At 39.1% G+C, this 19,116-nt stretch overlaps 1 protein-coding gene across 3 annotated transcripts in view; it reads right to left on the bottom strand.

Annotated features, from left to right (window-relative positions):
* IGF2R (insulin like growth factor 2 receptor) overlaps positions 1 to 19,116 on the bottom strand; it is a 56,583-nt gene that overhangs the window by 11,031 nt on the left and 26,436 nt on the right. For all 3 annotated transcript variants that reach the window (XM_040551289.1, XM_040551287.1, XM_040551288.1), the window contains 22 exons: positions 18,821 to 18,936; positions 18,261 to 18,423; positions 17,456 to 17,635; positions 16,460 to 16,561; positions 15,660 to 15,761; positions 14,827 to 15,001; positions 13,808 to 13,975; positions 13,128 to 13,271; positions 12,102 to 12,280; positions 11,681 to 11,768; positions 9,989 to 10,195; positions 9,483 to 9,613; positions 8,772 to 8,869; positions 8,137 to 8,273; positions 7,352 to 7,542; positions 6,583 to 6,709; positions 6,102 to 6,224; positions 4,963 to 5,225; positions 3,062 to 3,274; positions 1,990 to 2,139; positions 754 to 915; positions 41 to 248 (listed from right to left, as the gene is read on the bottom strand). In XM_040551289.1, the coding sequence (XP_040407223.1) occupies positions 41 to 248; positions 754 to 915; positions 1,990 to 2,139; positions 3,062 to 3,274; positions 4,963 to 5,225; positions 6,102 to 6,224; positions 6,583 to 6,709; positions 7,352 to 7,542; positions 8,137 to 8,273; positions 8,772 to 8,869; positions 9,483 to 9,613; positions 9,989 to 10,195; positions 11,681 to 11,768; positions 12,102 to 12,280; positions 13,128 to 13,271; positions 13,808 to 13,975; positions 14,827 to 15,001; positions 15,660 to 15,761; positions 16,460 to 16,561; positions 17,456 to 17,635; positions 18,261 to 18,423; positions 18,821 to 18,936 (3,427 nt within the window). The remainder of the gene's footprint in view (positions 1 to 40; positions 249 to 753; positions 916 to 1,989; positions 2,140 to 3,061; positions 3,275 to 4,962; positions 5,226 to 6,101; positions 6,225 to 6,582; positions 6,710 to 7,351; positions 7,543 to 8,136; positions 8,274 to 8,771; positions 8,870 to 9,482; positions 9,614 to 9,988; positions 10,196 to 11,680; positions 11,769 to 12,101; positions 12,281 to 13,127; positions 13,272 to 13,807; positions 13,976 to 14,826; positions 15,002 to 15,659; positions 15,762 to 16,459; positions 16,562 to 17,455; positions 17,636 to 18,260; positions 18,424 to 18,820; positions 18,937 to 19,116) is intronic.

The raw sequence follows: 19,116 nt of genomic DNA, 5'->3' as shown, positions 1-19,116 counted from the left end.
AAGCCAACAACTCTTTACATAGATTCTGCTGCAGTCTCACCTGGAGGACACCGATCACCTCCTGTATACTGCAAGATGACTGTTTCATCCTGGCGGCTATAGTCCATTTTCATTTCCTTTAGGCTTCCAAAGGATGACACACCACTTTCAGATGTTAGGCACACTGCTCCATCTTTGCATTTTCCCTGGTACACATCTGCTGCTTTACTGCATACACTAACATGGTAACTTTGGGATCCAGAAAGTACCTGTGTGGACACCCAGAAACATCAGAAACAAGGTTTTAAAGGCTGGACTAGATGACTAGGTCTTTTCCAACATAAATGATTCTATGATTCTAAGGCTGCCTCTTGAAGTCTGCAAGTCAATACTTAGCGAGAACAACCAGGGTGCTTTATAAACTAAATCTCATGCAGTCCTTGCTTAATGCAGATAACCAATTTTGCAAATTTGGCCTTCATTTATGCGGCAAAACTGCAGGTAAGTACACCCATTGGTCCAAGGATACAGTATGTTCAGCAGACATCTTCGTGTTCAAGGCCAAATCAAGATTCCCTTCAGTGAAAAGTTCTCCTTCCTTTCCAACAGTAGAGTCATGAACTTCCCCCTCAAAAGCATTGAAAGGCAATGCTCTCATGTTACTCCCTCTGTCAAAAGGCAAACCACCACTGACACTGACCACAGCTGCAGCACACACTTCAGTCTCTTCTCACATTCCAGGAAGTTTAGAAGAACTTTCTGAGAAGACTTTACCTCAAATGATCTTCCAGAAAGGCTGGTCAGGTTAAAAGTATAGTGTAGTTGTTCATCAGTCACAGAGCAGCCCAAAGTTTTCACTTGATCAGGGCACACAACTGGAGTTTCCCACTCAAACACAAAACTGCAGTCAAGTTTCCGTATCATCTTTGGCTTGCCCTGTTACCAAAGACCACAATAAAAGAAGATTAGGTTTAACCTTGGAAAATTTGTTCTTTTCTGCATTATTCTTTTCCCTCCAGCAGTTAACCTCAATTATTACCGACTAGGTTTTACTGACTGTAGGACAAACTCCATACATTAATATTGCAACTAGTACCAAAAAAGCTCTAGGTGAAGAACTTTCTACCTACCTAAAGAAAACAAATAGGAATTGAAGTAGGAAAGTTTTCTTACTATAATTAGGGTCGAGATTTTGATGTTCACCTCGGTTGCAAGCAGGAAAAAAAAGTGTGAGTTTTCTGTATTTCTCCACAACAAAAAAAAGTTAAGAAAATTAACAAAGTTAAGGTATGGACAGAACGTTGGTTCCTTTGTCATCCTATTTTAAATGAAAGTAGTAGTATGGCATGTGTAATACTCAGAGCCGCCTAGGATTTCAGTTCTTCTCCCATCTTGATAGAAAGTAGACGGAAAACAGTTCCACTGAGCATCTTTAACAAGATCTAGTGTGTCACATATACCCAAGTGCTTCTTTACTGTTTTCGTTAAGTGTTAAAAAAAATTCAGGGAATGTTAAATTCATACCACCATGCAGCTTCAATTGTTCAGGTGTCAATGAAAAAACATAGCATCTGAATGCAAATTTTGAGAGTTGTATATGATTACAGAAGTGATTACATCACAGGTGAAATATTTCATAATAGCTTTATAAACAATTACACTGGTTTTTGTTTTAGCTTATAGTACAAGTTCAACCTTTGGACCCAGACAAAGTACAGTAGAACATTAAGCTTAATGCCAGCAATAAGTTATCAGTACATTACTTCAGTGGAATCTGATCCTTGAAACCATCACAACTTGATCCTTTCAAGCCTAAAGTTCATGCTCTATGAAATTTTGCCTAGTTTAGAACACAAATACTAAGCGTATTCCTCGCTCAACTGTATGAAACAAGACCATCCTTACGTGCTGGAAACGAACCATTGATTTAGCTATAAGCAAAGCTAATACTTGTTACTCCCCACTTCTCATTGCACACCAATATCAACATTAATTTAATAGATGTCTTACCAGACCAGTTCCTTGGCTGCAATGAAATACAATAAGAGAAGTATAGTTCAATTTGTTGTTTATCTGACAAGGAGTAGTGCTGGTGTAAGTGATGTAAACCTCATTTACTGCCTCTTTTAGCTTGGGAGGTTCAGTAACACGACCAATATCCTACACAAGCAAAAACATATAGTAAGACAAAAGTAACATCTAAATTTCAGATCAACTCAGATTTAGATCAGTTCAGAGATTCATCTGTTTAGCTGACATAGCACAATTCCTATGCACTTTTGAAAACTGCATTCTGTACTCAAAGAACAGTTAACTAGATTTCAATCCTAACAAAGCAAGTTGCACAGCTCGTAACACCCTTTAGCTAAGCTTGACAAAAGCCACAAAAGCCAGGAAGATTCTGCATCTTAAGGGTGGATTCTTTTTTTAAAACTCATTGTGCCAAAAATACCAACACTTGAAAATGGTGTAGTATTAGCAAAAGTTCCCTAGATCAGCGAGGAAGTTCATGAAAAACCATCGCAACTTTTTGTTTGCGAGCTGTGGAAGATGCACATAAGACCTCAGATGCAAGAGCCTCCAAAGTCTCTTAAGGACATATAACACTGACAAGTTGCCCGATATCCTGTCGCAGTCTTTTTAAGACTATGCAGCTGTCAAGTTCTTAGAAATACTAAACATGTTTTGGAGCATGCTAGGACACATCCTCCTTCATATTGCAAACAGGCTATCATAGAATCAAGTGCACTATTTCTGCACCACTGAATAGCAGACAGACATTCTGCTTCCCAGGCTCAGTGCTTGGCATGCAGCAATACACAAAAATTCTCTGTAGTAATTGCTCATACTCATCAGGGCATGGAATCTCTCTACACCCAAAAATCTTCAGAGCTCAGAATAAGTAAATACTGCTTCGTAGGGAAAGCAAAGAAAGGGAATTTTGCAGAGTAGATTTTAATTCTGTGGTCCATTTATTTATTCCATTGTAAAGCCTATAGTTTAAATCAGGTCTCTAGTCCCGGATACTGTTATAAACTAGTAAGGAAATGCATGTTCCCATAATTTCAGGCCTAATACTTACTATTGGTGGTCCATTAACAGGAACCATACAAACAGCTGCTCCAGGTGGACAATTAACATCTTTGATAGGATTGAGAGGCTCACAAATATTGATGTAGAAGTCTGGAGAAACATCTGCTACATCTTCATCCACAAATGCCTCGTAATACCCAGTGCGATGTATCAAAGGGGACAGGTCAATAACAGAACTGCCATTCAATACTGAGCACCTCACCTATGAGAAAGCATATTTTATTATTTTTTTTGACCTACTGATAATCATCCTCTCCTCCACAGTGAGAAATGTAGCTACATTTAAAAGTTCAAAGTTTTATTCAAGTAAAGCAGCATTTATTATGGCTTTTGCTTAGCTGTAGATACTAAGCACCTAGAAGCTACATATGAAAAAAGTCAAGCTCTTAAACACATTTATAGAATTGAGTCCATATCAAAATAACATCAAAACTAAGCTCTAGAATGCAGCCTCCAGCATACATAGTCACTACAGTCATAGGATCAATGGATCTTACAGTTCCTTCCTATTCAATGTTGTAGGGAAGATGAGGACCACTTCCAATAAAAAAACTTGGTTGTAACAATGTAAAGTTATTGCACTGCAAGCTTGTGGCTTGAGCACTGCTTTAATCAGGGTCTGAGGAAACATTTTTTTAAGTGCATAAGCTTACTGACACTTGAAATTTGGGGAGTTTATTAATGTTCACATATTGGTAGTTTTGTTTCTGTCTTAATTTCATTTCAGTACAAGAGATCATTATTGCTACCTAGCCATTGCCACTCTGAAACAAACTAGGGGCACTGTGGATACACTGAAAAGTGATCAGAAACACACAAGTGATAACTGATCAAAGTTAATAGGTTAGAAAACAACTGTTTCTATGCATTATTGATTTTTTTTTTTTTATCTGAGCACATATTGTACATACTACTAGAGAGGAAACCACAACTGCGTGCTGCTCAACTCCTACAAAAGACTAGAAGTGGGAACATGACATTTTCCATCAGTGAAAAGAGCTGGAAAAGCATTTCTCTAAATGAAAGTGAGAGCTATAGTAAAACTGAGGCAGTCACAGGAGGGGGGAACAACTAGTCAGAGAACCATGGTCACACTAGGAAGTATTCAAAGTAGCAAGGATTAAACATTCATTAAATTTAATGCTCAGGTGTTAAGAGACCTTAATTCACCCTATGGCTCAGGGAACACAAACCATTTAACCTTCTATTCCTATTACTGGCTTTCATTCTGTGCACCTGTTACCAGCAACAATTTAACTAGCTAAAACTAGCTACAGTAAGAATAGCTCAAGGTATTGTCTGGACCACCAGTTCATCCAGAGTTGACCAAATCAAGTTATCACAACTTGTGTTATAAAGTAAAGGCAGATCCTTTGTTCAGTGTTTATCAGATAGCGTGAGAAAAACCTTTGTTTCTCAGAACTGTTTCTCACAATTGTCACTGCACTTAACAGAATTGATCAGACTCACCTAGCCTTTAGTCACTCGCACAGAAAAAAGACCAACCCCAGGCACAGCAACGTCATCCATCCTCAACTCAGCCCGATTTATTGGCCTGTTCTGTTGGAGGATCTTAACTATTACTTCCCAAGAAGCTGCCTATGGCTTTTTTCAGCTGTACAGAAAAGCACTTAAGTATATGCCAGAGAGGTTGATCTAAAGAGTTCAAATTTTAACATACTCACCATGTTCACAAGTTTGCCAACTACTGTTCATCCCTGCTGAACATACCAATAAAAAAGTCTTTCAGAGTTGCTATATGAACTTCATTTCTGTGCTAGAGGAAGAGACCTTTCTCTCAAGGGATTTAAAGCATACACTATTATTATGCATAACCCCCCCCCAGAAGTTTAGTCCTACGGAAGTGTTTTCCATGGAAGTAATTCTTACCTCTTCCTCACAAGCCAAGGACGTATGCCAAGAGAAGTAACTAGTGCACGTCTGCTCATCAAAAGACAGAAAAACAGGCTGGCTGTCATCTCCAGCATCAGACTTGCACACAAAGCTAAAATAGCTTTTATGCTTCAGTTCAGGGTCTGCAGGGCAAGGATCTCCATCTTCATAAACAAGCTTCAACACTTGATCTTCGTAAGTTAAAGTTTTACTTAATTTTCCAGCATTAATTGGTTTTGGACCAGCAGTGATGCAGACAGCTACAGTGAAAAAGTGAACAAAGCAGATGAAGTCTGATGTAACTGCCTTTCAAAACTGCACTGCACATCTACCTTACTGATCAGCAGGAAACTTAAGATTCTAGCCCTATTCTAATTTCCATAGGAAAGGCTTTTCACACTATCTGGAGTTACCATTAAACTGAGCTGAGCTGCACTGAAATAAACCAAATACTCTCTTTAATAACTTATTAACCAGTAGAATGTAGTATAACTATATACATTTGAGCCCAGCTTTTGATTACTCCTCTGAAAATCCAAGATATTCACACAAAAATATCACCTTGACTATATATAATTTCATTAAGGTGCCTGCCTGTAAGAATCCTAAAATACAAGTTAGCTGCTAATGATATTTCAGAAGCACCCAAAAAACAGAAAGCTAGAAAGGGGTCTGGCAAGATTTTGAAGCATGGACACAAGGCTGAATGAAGATGCATTACATCAACACAGCAACCACCACACAGCAGTTAGTGCTCTCAATTCATTCTAGCTGAAAGCTAATATCCTCTTTCTTTTCACAACAGTCAAGAGATTTAGCATCAGCATCTACAGTCTTGCCCTCATCACCAAAATGATACCCATCCTTACAGACATAAGGGCACAGACTAAGTAAACCCATTTAAGGTTAAAAAGGGTATTTAATAGAACCACATCATTTTATTTCTTAGGACAGTCTTTGTATCTCTTGCTAAGCAATTCAGATACAATTGTTCTCTTCAGTCCTTCCGTGTTTTCAGTAAAACTTGCCACTTGCAGTTTGCCACAAACCTGGGCATAAGTAGTTTGTTGTTTTTTTTTTTTTTCCAGGTACACCATAGTCAGCAAATACAGTAACAATAGGGATGAAATGCTTACCAGCTCCATTAGCACATGAACTTTTAGCTTCAGCACAAACATTCAAATCAATTCTTCTGTTGTGTGAATCACTGATTATATAACCAGACTCTCGCTTCAGTGATGTCAAATCAAAGAGGTGACCTGTAGGTAAAACAGGGTGTAGTTTAAACTTTTTGCAGATTCAAAGTCACAATGTTTCTTCGTATTAAAAGCTTTCAGCAACTTCCTTTAGTTGGAAGGTCAACTAGCACCTACTTGCCCGCTAGGTTAGAAGACAGAATTCATACCAAAAATTGGAGGCAAAACTAGTTTCAGAACAGATATATAGCAAACTTTCTACAGACCTTTTCCAAAGGACATTGTAGTACACGATATTTCTACCCACCACCAATAAGCTTGTTAGTCACTACCCTTTTCTAATAAATCCCTTGAGAACAAACAGTAATGCTGCTTCCAGAAGTCTTTTCCACCTACAAAGTTTCTGGGGCTTTCTCCTTACCTGTTGCAGGATTTGTTACCCGGCAGTCATTTTGCACGTTGCTTTTAAGAGGACACGCAGCAGCAGTGAACCATAAGAAGCTATATTCACAATCTTCAATGGCCATTATAAGTTCTGGTTTTGACTCCTAAACACAAAACACTAGCAGTTAGCTTGTAATTCAAGTGATATTGTAAGATTTCATGCCACAGGCTTATTCCTGAAGCCTCTAGCTGAGCTTCATGTCAAATAACAGTCCTAAGAATTAACCCATTCTGGAGCAGTGAATAAACCCAAGGCTACAGTATTGAACCGTAGCTATCTCATATATACAGGACAGTCCAAAATCATTATCTGTAGCAATAAAACTGATGAGAGTAGAGCTAAATGCAGTCTAGCCACGCAATAGAAAATCCAAAACATTATGGTGAAATGCCTCAAGTGCGTATTTAATGGCTAGGCACACGGAGGTGCAACCAAGCACTGGCCAACTGGCACTGCCCTATGTTTCCTACCCCACAATACGCTCACCTTCAACATACAGACAGACAACTTGAAGGTATTACAGATGCTAAAAACTGTTAGACTGTACAAGATGATCTCTTAAGAACTGCTCATCATCTAAAGGTCGAGTACTACTTCATAGTCTACTCATAAGACTCATAGGGCTGCCTCCCAACCAGCTGCACAAGACCAGGGAATAGTTAAGAACTGTCCCACCATCCTTCACACAGATGCTGTGGTACAAACTCATGAAAATGCAAAGCCCTGCCAGGAGAAGCCCACTTACTATTCTGCTTTCATCACATTTGAGGCGCAATATTGTTGTTTTCTTGCGAATTTTATCTGGGCACTGATCCCCATTAATGTATTTCAGAACAGAAATGCCATTTTCCCACCGGGGTCCATCAGCCACTTCTCCAAGGCTTACACATTTTGCATCCTCCACAATGGAGGCAGCAGCATCAGAAGGACAGGAACCTGTACAGATTAATATACTGCATTATTACTCCAAAAGTTGCTAAGGCCTGCTTGCCTGGAATAAAACTCCCTTTTCAGTTATGTCATGGCTGATCTACCTCCAAACGAATGCCCAATCATACTCATAACCACCCACCTTCTCCCCAGTCACAAGCAGCAGCAACCACCTCAACTTCACGCAGGAAAGCAGTGGCAGCTAGCACTAGGGAAGCAGACTACTACTCATAGTGAAAGGCTAGAGCCTGATGCCTGGTCTTCCACTCCACCGTGTGGAACCAGGCTCAGAAGATGCCACAGAAAACACATTAACATCCTACTCCAAATTATTTTAATCTCCAGGAGCTATTGAAGACTTTGTGTAAGAACAGAAGAGCTGGAGTGCTGAAAAGATCAAGATATGAGCAGCAAGCAGATCTCATATACGAAACACATGGAAATAAGGCCCAAAAACTAGCCTTCCCTCTCATGCCAAAGTGACACCACTGTCTCCACATAATCTGCTTTTACGATTTTTTACTCTGAAGATCCAGCAGTACTGTCCTACCATTTGCCTCCTCTATCTACAGCTAGAATATATTTTTATTTAGCTCTTACGTGCAGCACCGTATGGTACTAAGGACTTGCAGACGTTAATATAGTATTTCTGTGTAGAAGCAGATAAAGCAATTGCCTCCCAATTCTCTCTATGCCGTGTTAGAGATGAGAAGTCATAGAAGTTTCCTTCATCATCCCTATAAGATAAAGAATTTAAATTAGTGAAATCAAGTAGTATTAAAAAGGTAATTCCGGTAACTTCAAAGTTGTGATTTACAATAAGCTTCATCTTAATAACTCTAAGAGAGTATCTTGCTAGAAAAGAACTCTGCACCAGACTCATTGGTCCCCAAAAACTTCAAATTCAGTACAGAGAAATCACTGCATCAGCTAATCCACAGCAACTGGCTGTGTACACAGCCTACTGCCAATGCAAGAGTAATTCTAACTTCATTGAAGCACACAAGTTTAATGCATGGCAAGCACAAATGGAGGGTTGCAGCAGGTTGTTTCATCTTAGGGTAGAAACTTATCCTGACAGCACATGTTAAAACTCACAGGCAATTGTCCATATTTGACCACACTTACCAAGTATTATTACAATAACTAAAGAGGCAGTATTGCAGAGCTGCAGTAAGGTTGTACTCATTTCTGCCATCATACAGCCCCATCTTACACTTGTGGAAACAACTTACTTGTAGGAACACTCAGTGGATTTAACAGGTGGGCAGGCATACTGTGTATGCCATTCAAACATGTAGGTGCAATCTGGAGTTTCCTTCAAAAATACAGGCTGAAAGAAAAAAAAAGGAGTGTACTTTCTCCAACTTAAATATAGAAACTACCAAAAGGTCTCAGTCTTTCTTCAAGAAGGCCCAGCAACTTGTATTTGCATAGTATCTTAGAGACATACTGTGCCTCTGATCTGAACAGTATGGCCTGAAAAGCTCAAAGCACGGCTTCTCCCAAACCCAAGTTCATCACATGCACACTTCTGATTAAAGAGCAACCGTTTGGAGCTACTGCCCTCCTCTGACACAGGGAGGGAGAAGAGCCAAAGGTAAACCCAGGCACCGTTCTTTATGAACGGGAAGGTAAGCACAAGAATTTCTGTGCAAGTTTCCCAGTCTCTCCAAGGGCTTTGCTAATAGCAGGCATCTCTTAAATGAACAGCATGCTCTAATTTTCCTGGGGCATAAGGGAGGTACCTTTCATAAATGGGTTTGTTTTTAAACCTCATGGGAGCTTTGTATCTCCTACCTAACCTATAAGTGATTTTAACCTCTAAGTGATTTAAGCAGTCCCTAAAGGAAGCTAATTCATGTTCTTCACCTTACCCTGCCACACATTAAGATGACAAACTCTGGAAGATAGTATATACACAGGAATTGTATTTTGCAACTAACCTCTGATGTAGTCTTGTCACAATAGAATAATATGGCAGTTGATCGCTCATATATTTTATGACATTTTTCTCCACTAGTGTAATTAATCATTATCAAACCATTTTTGAAAGTCAGTTTCTCTGTATGCAAGCCTAAAAGCAAAGAGTTGAGAAAATTAAACAGTTAATCCAGTAAATACGCGTAACTGCAGTCATGCATGTGACAAGGTTACACAGCAATAACAGACACAATAAAATAAGCATTGATAGAAAGACCTACACCTTCCTCTAAAATACATGACTTAGTTATTTAGTGAACACTGTTTCAGTGTAGTAGTGTTGAGCTCATTCCCAATTGTGTGGCAAGATAACTATATACATAAGATTTTATTTGCACATGAAGTACAACTGGTAGGGTACTTTATCTCACAAAACATGAGATTAACCAGGGTGTAACAAAAACTACTATTGAATAAATAGCTCTTGCTACTCTTCCCACTTTAAGTTCCTTCTGATCAAGTGCCATACCTGCTACTTTTCTGAAAGTACTGTCCGTCTTCTTTACTTGACACGATGACACGCCCCGAGCCTCTGGCTTGCAGCGTTCTGTTATTTCTCCACAAACTCTGAAGTAGTAGTCATACTCCTCTGTACTCACTTTTATGTCTTTATTGGAAAGTGGCTTCAAATTATAAACATGACCATACCTCGGATCTTTAACCTGGCAATTCTCTCCTTTAAAGGAAAGTTAAGAATGAAAATACAATCTTATATCTGTGAGCCACACCAAATACACTTAGACAACTAAGACCTCCTGGCACAACTAAGGTCACAAAACCTAAGTAGCTGGCACTTCAGGGGAATGACACTAAAGAACCATTTAAATGCAGTTAATCAGGTTGTCCTGAGAAGTTACTAAGACCTAGAACAATAAAACTAATGCGCAAATACAATTTTAAAAAAATAAAGATGTAAGAGCTACAATGTACTTCAAAAACCACCTCAAGCTGGCCTCACAGGCTCTTCCTTCAGCAAGGCTGAAGGTTAAGGACAGAACCAGAGATACTGAGTCCAGCACTTGCTCAATTATCTGGAAAAAACAGTGAGGTCACAAGGTTGAAGCAAAAGCTGTCCTAGATGTCAGTCTTGCATCTTTCTTTAACAGTTATCAAGTCTGCAGAGTTAGGTTGTAATTGATATAGGAATTGTTAGCTACAGCTTAAAGCCATACAGAGTCTATGGAGAAAAGGTTTGAGAAGTGTCTAGTTTCATGGGTTTAATCAGCTGAAAAGCACCTGTAACATTACTGCTGATTAAGCCCTCAGTTTTGAAGTGACACTTGGCTCAATACTTCAAAGATTTTTAAAAAAATCAGATCATACCACATGACTATGCTTTCCTCAATCCCCTAACAAGTTGATACCAAGATGAATGACAAGATATCAGTTCTCTCTTCAAAACCACAACTCTCGTCAACAGCATCCTGCACTGTACTTGTATGCTACAGAGCAGCAGCTTGATAAGCATTCTTCTTGTACCACAGGAGATGACTGACAGCGTGAACTAGGTTGAGTACAGATGTAACAGATACTTTACAGGAAGTCTGATATTTCAGAAGATATTATCTACATTCACAAGGTCTTATCTACAAGCTGCAAAACAAAGCTCTTAAGAGCACAGAAGATAACCTGCACACTCAGCTTCCTACCAAGTGAATATCAGAACTAGAACCTGCAATTCCTTCTTGCATGTCCTGGAGTCAACTGTAAATTGATACTCTCCCCTCTGGTGTCTCCACCATTGACTAGTGAGAGTCAAGTTCATTATACGATTTCTAGTTTTCAGTGGGGGACAAGGAAATATTTGACAGGCACAGGATCAACCACATTTCCATGAAATCTAACACTTACCAATATTTGCAAGACTCTAACAAGTTTCATTGTGATTTTGGTTTAACAAGGTGGCACTATGATTTGACCAGAAAGCATTATTACTGTATCTTCTTTTCCGAGATAGAAAAGTGCATCTGACTCTTATCCTAATTTATACTTTTCCTGTTAGATTGGGAATCTTTGTTGGACTAACTCTCTGAATAGATTTCCCTCTACAAGCCAGCATCTTTTACTGACAGATTTGTAGGGCAAGAAACAAATGTAGCTCCACTAGGTTTTCATTTCTTGTACAGATTTGTTCGATACTTGAAAGCTTAACTACACTTACCTTCTGCTTTGTGAACAGGGCAGGCTGCCAAGGTTCTCCAAACAAATACAAACTCGCAGTCATTTTCTTGCTCAAACACTGGTGAACCCTACATGAAAAAAAGCCATGTGAAGGAGACTTACTGGAAACTACATTACAAGTCCCAAAACATACACAAAGAATCCCTTTTTAATGGGGTTGCACAGTTTAAGGTCTCTTAGCAAATGTCTGCACCCATTTTGAACACAGCTGTCTGCAATACCGTCCACTGTTGTGTTCAAAGGGCTCAAGAAAGCAGTTGAAAGGAAAGACAAGTAAAATGCATGTATACACAATACTGCTGTTCTAAACGAATCAGTCCATTCAAAAAGAAGGGAAACTGTTTATGTTGTAAGTCAAAGCTCTTAAATCTGTATTAATAGCTCTTAGCATAGAAATTTACCATTGTCTGATCGCACTGAAAGATTATACGTGTAGAATAACGTTGCTTATCTTTGCATGTATCACCATTCAAGTAGATAATGCTTAGTGACCCATCAGTAGCAGCCTGTGGATTTATCTGAATGACTCCAAGGTTCTTGCTTTTATCAGCATATTTCACACAGGATCCTATGGCTCCACCTACAGGAACCCAGCAGAAAAATGTATTTTAGTTCAAAGCTTTGTCAACGAGTTATCTTTATTGTAAGACAACATAATGAAACAGTTTTAAGAGAGATTTGAGCATTCAGCACGGTTCAAACTCCTGAAGCACAACACAGCAGACGCATTTTCATAAATGTGGAGACACTGTGTGCCTAGAGGCTTTGATGAAGAGAACAAGTCACTGTTCTACATTCACTGAAATCTTTAAAACTGCATTAATCTGTCCATATAGACTCAGAAGGCTAGAGCAACAAGTTTAAGTCAAACTGGTTAGAAAGGCAGTAAGACATGCATGGCATAAGCTTCTCATTCAGACTTTATTCAGTTAAGAAGCATCAACATTTAATTTGCCTTTTAAAAAACGTTCAGATACTTGTAAATACTGCCCCTCAACAGTTTTCCCCAACTGCTTTTCCACGCATCTCAATGCAAGAGTCCTGATTAAGCATTAAGACTGCTCTCAGTTTGAGAATATCTGCAGTACTTTATTATCTTAGACATTGGAACAGGCTGTCCAGAGAGGTGGTGGAATCACCGTCCCTGGGGGTGTTCAAGGAAAGGTTGGACGTGGTGCTTAGGGACGTGGTTTAGTGGGTGACATTGGTAGTATGGGTACAGTTGGACTAGATGATCTCAGATGTCTTTTCCAACCTTAATGATTCTATGATTATACCCCTGTGTAGACCTGGGTGAGGTATGTCAAGTTCAGCAACTGAACATGCAGGATTGAAGAAATGGTATTAAAATAACAAGGGTTGTCATTCTGCATGCAAGGTCTGGCACCAGAAATCAGAAGTTAAGAATTGCTTGCTATTTGGCTTACCAGGGCATCCAGGCACAGAGGGCAAAGGTTTACAAACATTCAAGAAAAACGTTCGCTTCTTTGCATTCTTGGAAGTATCTATAGCAACCCACGGTTCACTCTCTTTGCTCAAGTCACTTAAGTCATATTCATTACCAGCAGCATCTGGAAGAGATGTGGTACATACAGTAAACTGAAAGACCTGCTAGACAGTTGCAGTATAGTACCAGGTTTCAGATGATATGTTTCACTGATGAATACACATAATTGAAGGTATTTTTCAGAATCACATCAGACATCCATTGAGACAAGACGATTACTATTCACATAGAGGTAGATACACTAGATTAAAACACAATTCTTTTGATAATCAGTTTAGCTACCGCAAGCAACTATTCCACAATTCACAGGTTCATTTTTCTACAGGCAATACAAATTTAACCCACTTTCTGCAGAGTTAGACTGAAGTGGCACTTACTTTCCATATTAGCTTCTCACCTGTTTTTGTAAGTTAAACTTGCTTTAAACAGTTCATTTCCTCTCCCTCTCTACAACATTTCTGAAGACCTCAGGCCTCACAAACTTCTTCAGACCAGGCACCCTTAAGTTATCTCAAAGCCCTACTCCATAGGAGCTTGTGGTGTTCAGTTAATCCTTCCAAGAGTTGTTGGACAAAGCGCACCTGAATCCCAGGTACTTACCTGTAACCTGACAATCTACAGGAGCAGGAGCACAGGCCAGAGCTGTGTGAAACTCAAAAAAAGTATCATGGATGTTCAGTACACTGTTTATCTCTTCACGCACAAACTTAAGCTCTCCAGGATACGAATCATTACAAATGAAAGTCACCGTGAAAGTGTCTGATGTCCCTGTAAAATAAATAGTTATCTGCTGCTGGTTCACTCAAGAATATTTAAGTTGAAGTTCAAGCTAACACTTGACTTTAACATTTTCTAACCACTTCTTCTGTTTAGGCAAACACTACATTCTGTTTATATGCTTTTTGAACAATAAAAATAAGTCTTCTTTAGAGACCTGTGCTAAAGTGCACCTAGCAGTCTCAAGCAACTTTCCAAATGGGAGACCAGATAGCATTAACACATTTCAAAGAGCAGAATTACATTCACTCAACTGTGCTCCCCATGTCTGACGTATGTGAAGAAAAAAACAAGACATCAAATCAGTTATACCAGCAACCTCTAAATTGCATCACACAAAAGGTGGGATTTTATTTAGGTTGTGTAATAACTGGAAAACAAGCACTGATACTTTTTAAGCAGCACAAGTTAAGTTGTTTAGTTTTCCTTTCCACAGCCCATGATTAGAAGAATTAAGTGGAGGGGAGTATTTGTCTTCATTGTATCCTACAGTAACCAAAAAGGTAGAAGCTCTAACAGTGAAATACACAATGGCTCCATCACCTGTTTTGGTACGCGTTATACAATGAAAAACCATCATGGCTATGAAAATGAGAAAATGAGATAGCACCACAGCAGACTGTACAGACAACCAACACACAAAACTGAGCCATTAGGAAAAAATCAAGTCATGCAAATGATAAAGTTTTATTTGATTTCTTCCTAAGGTTTTACTATGAACTATCCTGTTTAAGTGATTAACATCAAACCCAGGTGGTTTTACTACATGAACAAAGCAGGGAATGAAGACCAGAATGAAGACCACAGAACACTAATACATTGTCACAACTTCCTGAACTCACCTGATTTCACCTGAAGAGGACCTCTGTAGGTAAGAGTTAGAACTCCCTCACCAGACAGATACAGGGTTTTGTCCAACTCTACCATCCTCACTGATGTCAGATTTTCTGCTTCACATCCAGCAGCTTGTTTTCCATTGATTTCACCACAATCTGGCATGGGCCCGCAAATGTTTAGCTAGAAGTTTTAAAAACATGAGTGTACAGTGTTAACCGTATCACAAAATTAGACTTATTGACTTATTTAGGTATCAGTAAGTTTCATTTGTTAAAGCCTGATTTCAAACATCACAAGATGCCTTTCATTTCCAGACTGCAAGACAACCAATTACACAGGAACAGCATTTTCACTCTTCAGTTTACAGGGTCCACAAGTTCTCCCCACTGGAAGTACAGGATGTGGTTTAATGATGAAAAAACCCTATGGTACTATCTGTAGATAGCCTAGAACTAATGAGATATGCAAGCCAAATTAAGAGCACTGATATGGATAGATTAAATCCATTTAACAATTCCATTAATTCCATTACACCGTCCATTTTTAACACTAGTAGATAAACTAGTATTATACAGAGTCCATAATCAGCCCTGCATAGCCTAGCGGTGCCACTACAGTGAGACTACTGTTTAGCTTTGCTATAAAACAACGTCGATGTTTTTTAAGACCATTTGAAATGATGAAGCAAGTTACCTTCTATTCTTTTCTCAAGTACAATACTTTTTTGTCAACTCAAATTTCATAAAAACTGTACAAGAGCTCCATTTCACTAAGCTTGACCAGAAGAAATACAACAGCAAAATCCATAAGCAACAGATTGTAGAGTCCTAATCCTTACCAAGAATTTCTTCCCAATTCCTGTTGCCATATAGCCTTTTCCCGAAGCTAATGGCTGCAGATTGAACAAAAAGCCACTGTTTGGATCTCGCACAGAGCAGGTCTACAAGAGAAAGGTTACAACAGCATTATTTTCTCATTCAGCATTTCTGGTGTTTAAGTTCTACTTCTAGCTTGCTTAAAGAGTCAAAGTAGTGATTTGCATATCTACCTATCCTGTCTAGGAAGCAGCAACTTAATTTGGACAACCAGAGTACAGCTCTGGCAGTAGCAACACTTCAATTCTTTTGCACAGTTGTCCATTGACATCAATCACACATCAAGATATCAAAGTGTAGTTTAACAGATACTATCAGGTTAGCTAAGAGCAAAGGAATTTTAATTGAAGGATACTTCTACTCTAATGTGATCACTTCAAGACCTGTAAATGAGAAGCAACTGAGTAGCCCAGTGTAAAGTGAACCTCATTTGATGATCTGTACACAAACAAGGACAATAGAAATCCTTACACATACATTCAACTTTACTAGCAGCCTCATAACGGAATGAAACATCCAATGCCATAGCAAGCCATTCTTCCTTGAGTGCACACTGTACCACTTTGGCCAAAAGTTACATATTTCATGAACACATCAAGACAGACACATCAAGAAGAAAGCAGTAAGAAAGCACTAAACTCCATCGTGATCAACTTCATACTTCACTGTAGTTTTCTTTAAGATTCATTAAAATGCAGAAACCAGGAATGCTAGAAAAATAGCATGTGAAGACCATAAACGCATTTGTCTCACCCTTTCTCACCTGAGAATCATCTTTTGTTTCCTTAATTGGACAAGCAGCTTCAGTTTCCCATAAGAACGTGACCACGCATTCCTGAATAGATATAAACCGTGGGCTGCTACTCTGGAAACAGATTGCACAGAGAAAACCAGAATCAAGGAAAATGTAACAGCCAACACCTTCCATGTTTGAGATTCTGCTTTAAAATTGCGATGTTCTAAAAGATTTCACTACAAAAGCACACAATTCCCAACCCAATTTCCTCACTCCTTTTTATTTTGGAAGTCAGGAGAACTGAATCTGATATACAAATATTCAAATGCAGTTCAAAACTGAACCCAGACACATATTCACACCTTTCTTCAGCCTAAGTTCTGGAGAGTTTGGAGTATAAGGTACAGCACACTAAAAAAATCAAGTACCACAAAACACTGTCAGCTGAGGCAACTAGAATAACAACTACTCAGAATTCATTTCAGTGCTTTCAGGCAAAAACAAAGCAGTTCATAACTGCACCATGTCCCAAATTTTTACCGTACCTCTTGGGGAGAAGAGCAAGGGAGGGGAATAACACTTGCAAATTCACAAGCCAGCATGAAAAAGTCTAGGCAAGCTTCAGTGGTTCCTCCCCAGCCTAAACTTCAGCAAAAGTTTTATAGAATTAAGAACTCATCTAGAATCAAGCTACAGAGATGCAAAACCTCAGCCTCAAGATGCACTTTACAATGTTCTTCCTCTTAAGAGGATCTGCTATGTCTGCACGTGTAACTCCAGTCGACTCCTCATGCACTTTCTCATGCTAATTAAACTAGCCTAATGCATCAGTTTCCACCAGGGTTATTAGTTGTTAACTATTTCTTACTTATGATAAAGTACTCAATCTCAGATACACATCTCTCTGGCATCTACTTTAAAATAGATGTAAAAACGTTACGTCCCCAAGAAGTCTCTGTTATCATGAAACCCTTGATGGAAAGCCTCCTATGATATAACAGCTGAATGGTCATTTGTCCTTACTAGAGTGCCCCTGGAACAGACAAAGTGGATGGTGGTGGTATACGTTGTCATCTTTCCATCAGCATTGATGCACACAGAGCCATTTGAATAGGTTAGAAGAATGTGACCAGGTCTTTCAACTACTAATTCTTTGCTGGCAACACCAAGATTGCTAATAGAGGTGGCTTCATAGTAAGAATCCTAGAAATAAAGAAAACCATCAGCAATTTTGAACTCAAGTGCACTGTTACAGAAATGCCCAAGAAAATGGTACCTACCACAGTAACCTTGTGTACAGAAGATTACCTTGAGTTTTGAATGCAACTGAGAAGGCTAGAGATCCCTCTATATTCCTCCCCCATTCTATATTTAAGATACACATTTAAGCACCATAAAGTTTTACTTTATAATAAGGTGCCTAGAGTGCCTCAAAAATCATCCCCATCTCACCAGCTACACAGCTCAGGAGTTTAGGGAGGCCTACACCTCATGTGCAATAAGTACAATTTAATTTGCGCAGCTCTTTAAAACAGTAAGTAAAAGGCTCCAGCCATTCTTACAGCTTACTTATCTGTCATGCTTAGCCAAGTTTAAAAAACACTAGCAGAAGTTGAGAGTAGGAACCTTGTAAAAATTAAAGCTTCGGTGTTTCAAGAGGCTGGTAGAAGTTTGCCATACTGCAGTGACTATGCTGACACTAAGGATGCACAGGATACCATTGTATGCTGCACAAAGGGGCCAAAAACTCACGTGCTCATCTTGTATTCCCCTTTAACTAAATCACTTGGGCAAATCAGCTCTGAGTTGGGACAAAAACACTACTCACACGATCATGTCGATATTCCACCTGACACACAGATGCTTGTCGGTCACATCCTGGAACAGCAAGCAGTGGTCGACAGACATTTATGTAGTACTTTTTGCGCTCACTTGGTCTTGAATTATCCATAGCATACCAGTTTCCACCTCTCTTCTCAGACTTTGCTAAACTGAGTGGGAGGAAAAAGTCCTATGCTAAGAATACATGTTATCCATAGATTCCCTTTAGCTTTGTTAGTTTCAAGAAAGAAACTGCAAGGCATTTCAGTTTGCATTTCATGTAACTTTTTCCCCTCATTTTTAAGTGTTGCAAAAAATTACTCCTAGGAAGGTAGAAAACAGTTAAAGGAAGTTAGGCAAAGCCAACCCAAGAAGTCAACTTGTATCTTAGGAGGTGAGTCAATATACCAGATTATCTCCATTTCAAGATACTTGCAGTTAAGACTGTCAGAAGAGATCACTTTTCTAGTGCTTTTTATGCACAAAACCAGTGTCATCCAGTGTTAAACAATCAGCTAAATGCTAAACTAGAATAGCCAAGTTCACACAAAGACTGTGTTACTTCACCTCGACAAGTCATATTGGTCCATGGTGTTGGGATCCGTCACAATACATTCCAAGGGCAGTTCAGGACAGGCATATTCAGTGTACCACCTGAAGTTGTAGGTATATTTATCTTCTACCTAAAAAAAACAGCAGAATAGGTCAAGGGAGGCTTTCACACAGACTACTATGTGAAGCAACACTACTCCTTTCTATGCTCAGTTTATTCCCCTGGGTTTTGGGATGCACTTTCTCAGACTGATTAGCACAGGTCCATCTTCACATTGATCTTGCCGTTATTTCCCCGCTGTAACACCAAA

The sequence above is a fragment of the Cygnus olor genome, chromosome 3, assembly GCF_009769625.2.
Source record: "Cygnus olor isolate bCygOlo1 chromosome 3, bCygOlo1.pri.v2, whole genome shotgun sequence".
Lineage (NCBI taxonomy): Eukaryota > Metazoa > Chordata > Aves > Anseriformes > Anatidae > Cygnus > Cygnus olor.
The sequence above is the reverse complement of the archived record's forward strand: the minus strand, read 5'-3'. Positions and strand labels throughout refer to the sequence as shown.